General features: G+C 40.7%; 1 protein-coding gene across 1 annotated transcript in view; it reads right to left on the bottom strand.

The window, feature by feature from the left end:
• LOC119409638 overlaps positions 1 to 1,687 on the bottom strand; it is an 8,749-nt gene extending 7,062 nt beyond the window's left edge. Inside the window, exons 1-2 of the mRNA XM_037676539.1 lie at positions 1,676 to 1,687; positions 738 to 868 (exon numbers count right to left, since the gene is read on the bottom strand). Of these exons, the coding sequence (XP_037532467.1) occupies positions 738 to 868; positions 1,676 to 1,687 (143 nt within the window). The remainder of the gene's footprint in view (positions 1 to 737; positions 869 to 1,675) is intronic.
• Positions 1,688 to 2,464: the final 777 nt, after the last annotated feature.

Here is a 2,464-nt window from a genome sequence, read left to right as displayed (position 1 = left end):
CTGCAACCAGTTCCTAACCTGTAATAAGTTACTAACCTCCATCCAGTTACTAACTTCTAACCAGTTACCAGTTTCTAACCTGTAACTAGTTACTAACCTTCAACCAGTTAACCTCTTACCAGTTACCAGTTCCTAACCTGCAACCAATTCCTAACATACAATAAGTTACTAACATCCAGCCGGTTACTAACTTCTAACCAGTTACTAGTTACTAACCTGCAACTAGTGACTAACCTCCAACCAGTTACTAACCTGCAACAAATTACTAATATCCAACTAGTTTATAGTCTCTAACAAGTTACCAGTTACTAACCTGCAACCAGTGGATAACTTCCTACTAGTTAATATTTTCCAACTAGCTAACAACTTCTAACCAGTTAATATCCTCTAACCAGTCACTAAACTCCAACCAGCTGCCGACCTTCGACTATTTAATATAATCTAAAAAGTTAATAAACTCCAAATATGGCCACCAACTAGTTAATTACCTATAACCAAATGATAACTTTGGTTATCATTAACCTCCAGTCTACATAGTTAATGATGTCCAGTAAACTAATAATCTCCAGTCAACACCTTCTAATAAACTTATTTGAGGTTAATAATTGACAATTAATAACTTCTAATATTTAATCTAATTATGATCTTTAAAGATGAGTTTTCAGCCTGAAGCCCAGGCGGATGTGGGATTAAATGAAATCCAGGTGAATAATCCCAGACAGTGACCCTGGACGTACCTGCTGGGAGCTGTGGAGGCCTCGGTGCCTGAACTCCTCTGCTGCTCCTCTGTCACAGACATGCCGGTGCTCTGGACCCTCTGGGCTCTCAGGTCTGTCAGAGCCGTCAGGGATCTCCCTTCTGCCCCGGCCTACAGAAGATGAGATGAAAGGTTATTTTTCAGAGAGAGTTGTGGTTTGACGAAGGAGGTGGTTGTTGTGGTGTAGGCGGCTGCGCTGAAACCGAGAAGCTCCACTCGTATGACACGTTTGTCGACTTCATGAAACCAAAAGGCCTGTTTATAACTCCAGACTGAAACTTTCATTATCAGATGGGTCATAAGTAAAACGTGAGCTGTGAAGACCTGGTCGGGGACAGGATGGGATCCGAGTCCCCTCTCTGACACGTTCATTCATGTTTGTTATGGGCGGTGTGAGAATTCCCACATTTTTAGGTCAACATGTAACAAAACGCACGCGGCAGGGAATTTTTCTCTGCGCCTTTCACTTTAACTGATCCGAACCGTGATAAGGAGACACCTGATGTACCATCATCATCCTGTGGCCAGAATGGTACCACTCTGACTTTTAACTGTGTCAGAAACAGAAGGGGGCTACCAGAAGATCAGAACTGATAAGGTCTCGATGAGATCTGAGGTTGGAAACCAGAATTCAACCTCGGCGCAGCTTTAATCCAACTTTAACGAGGTTGAGTCAGAATCCGTCCAGAGGACCTGACTCAACCATGTTAGATTATCTACCTGGATTATTTATCACGCATCAGGACATTTTAATCCAATTTTCTTTTTTTAGATATCTTTAAAAGATCTCCAACTAGTTGGAACAACAAACCTTATTTGATAATTACTTTAGCTATAAAAAAAAAACTAGACCAAAAATACTGAGGCTGTTTAGTTTTTATTTTATTATTGAGACATGGATGTTGCCATTTTATTTACTTTGCAGTGCATTCTGGGTAAATTATGGAGAATGGTTTCTTTGATGCAAGTGCCATTCAGTTTGACGGTTACTTCTGGATGTTATCTAACGTTCAGCCCTTCGAACCGAAGTGTGTTGATAAAAAGGAGAATGCTGAAATGATTCAAATTTGGCCTTATCTTCAGATTTAATGTTTATAACTGTAGCTCCAGAGCTAATATGACGTTAGCTCCAGAGCTAATATGACATTAGCTCCAGAGCTAATATGACTTTAGCTCCAGAGCTAATATGACGTTAGCTCCAGAGCTAATATGACGTTAGCTCCAGAACTAATCTGACGTTAGCTCCAGAGCTAATATGACGTTAGCTCCAGAGCTAATATGGCGTTAGCTCCAGAGCTAATATGACGTTAGCTCCAGAGCTAATATGACGTTAGCTCCAGAGCTAATATGACGTTAGCTCTAGAGCTAATATGACGTTAGCTCCAGAACTAATCTGACATTGGTTTTAGAGCTAATATGACATTAGCTCCAGAGCTAATATGACGTTAACTCCAGAGCTAATATGACGTTAGCTCTAGAGCTGATATGACGTTAGCTCCAGAGCTAATATGACGTTAGCTCCAGAGCTAATATGGCATTAGCTCCAGAGCTAATATGACGTTAGCTCCAGAGCTAATGTGATGTTAGCTCTAGAGCTAATATGACGTTAGCTCCAGAGCTAATCTGACATTAGCTTTAGAGCTAATATGACATTAGCTCCAGAGCTAATATGACGTTAACTCCAGAGCTAATATGACGTTAGCTCTA

This window comes from Nematolebias whitei, chromosome 5, assembly GCF_014905685.2.
Source record: "Nematolebias whitei isolate Nwh7 chromosome 5, NemWhi1, whole genome shotgun sequence".
Taxonomy (NCBI): Eukaryota; Metazoa; Chordata; class Actinopteri; order Cyprinodontiformes; family Rivulidae; genus Nematolebias; species Nematolebias whitei.
The sequence above is the reverse complement of the archived record's forward strand: the minus strand, read 5'-3'. Positions and strand labels throughout refer to the sequence as shown.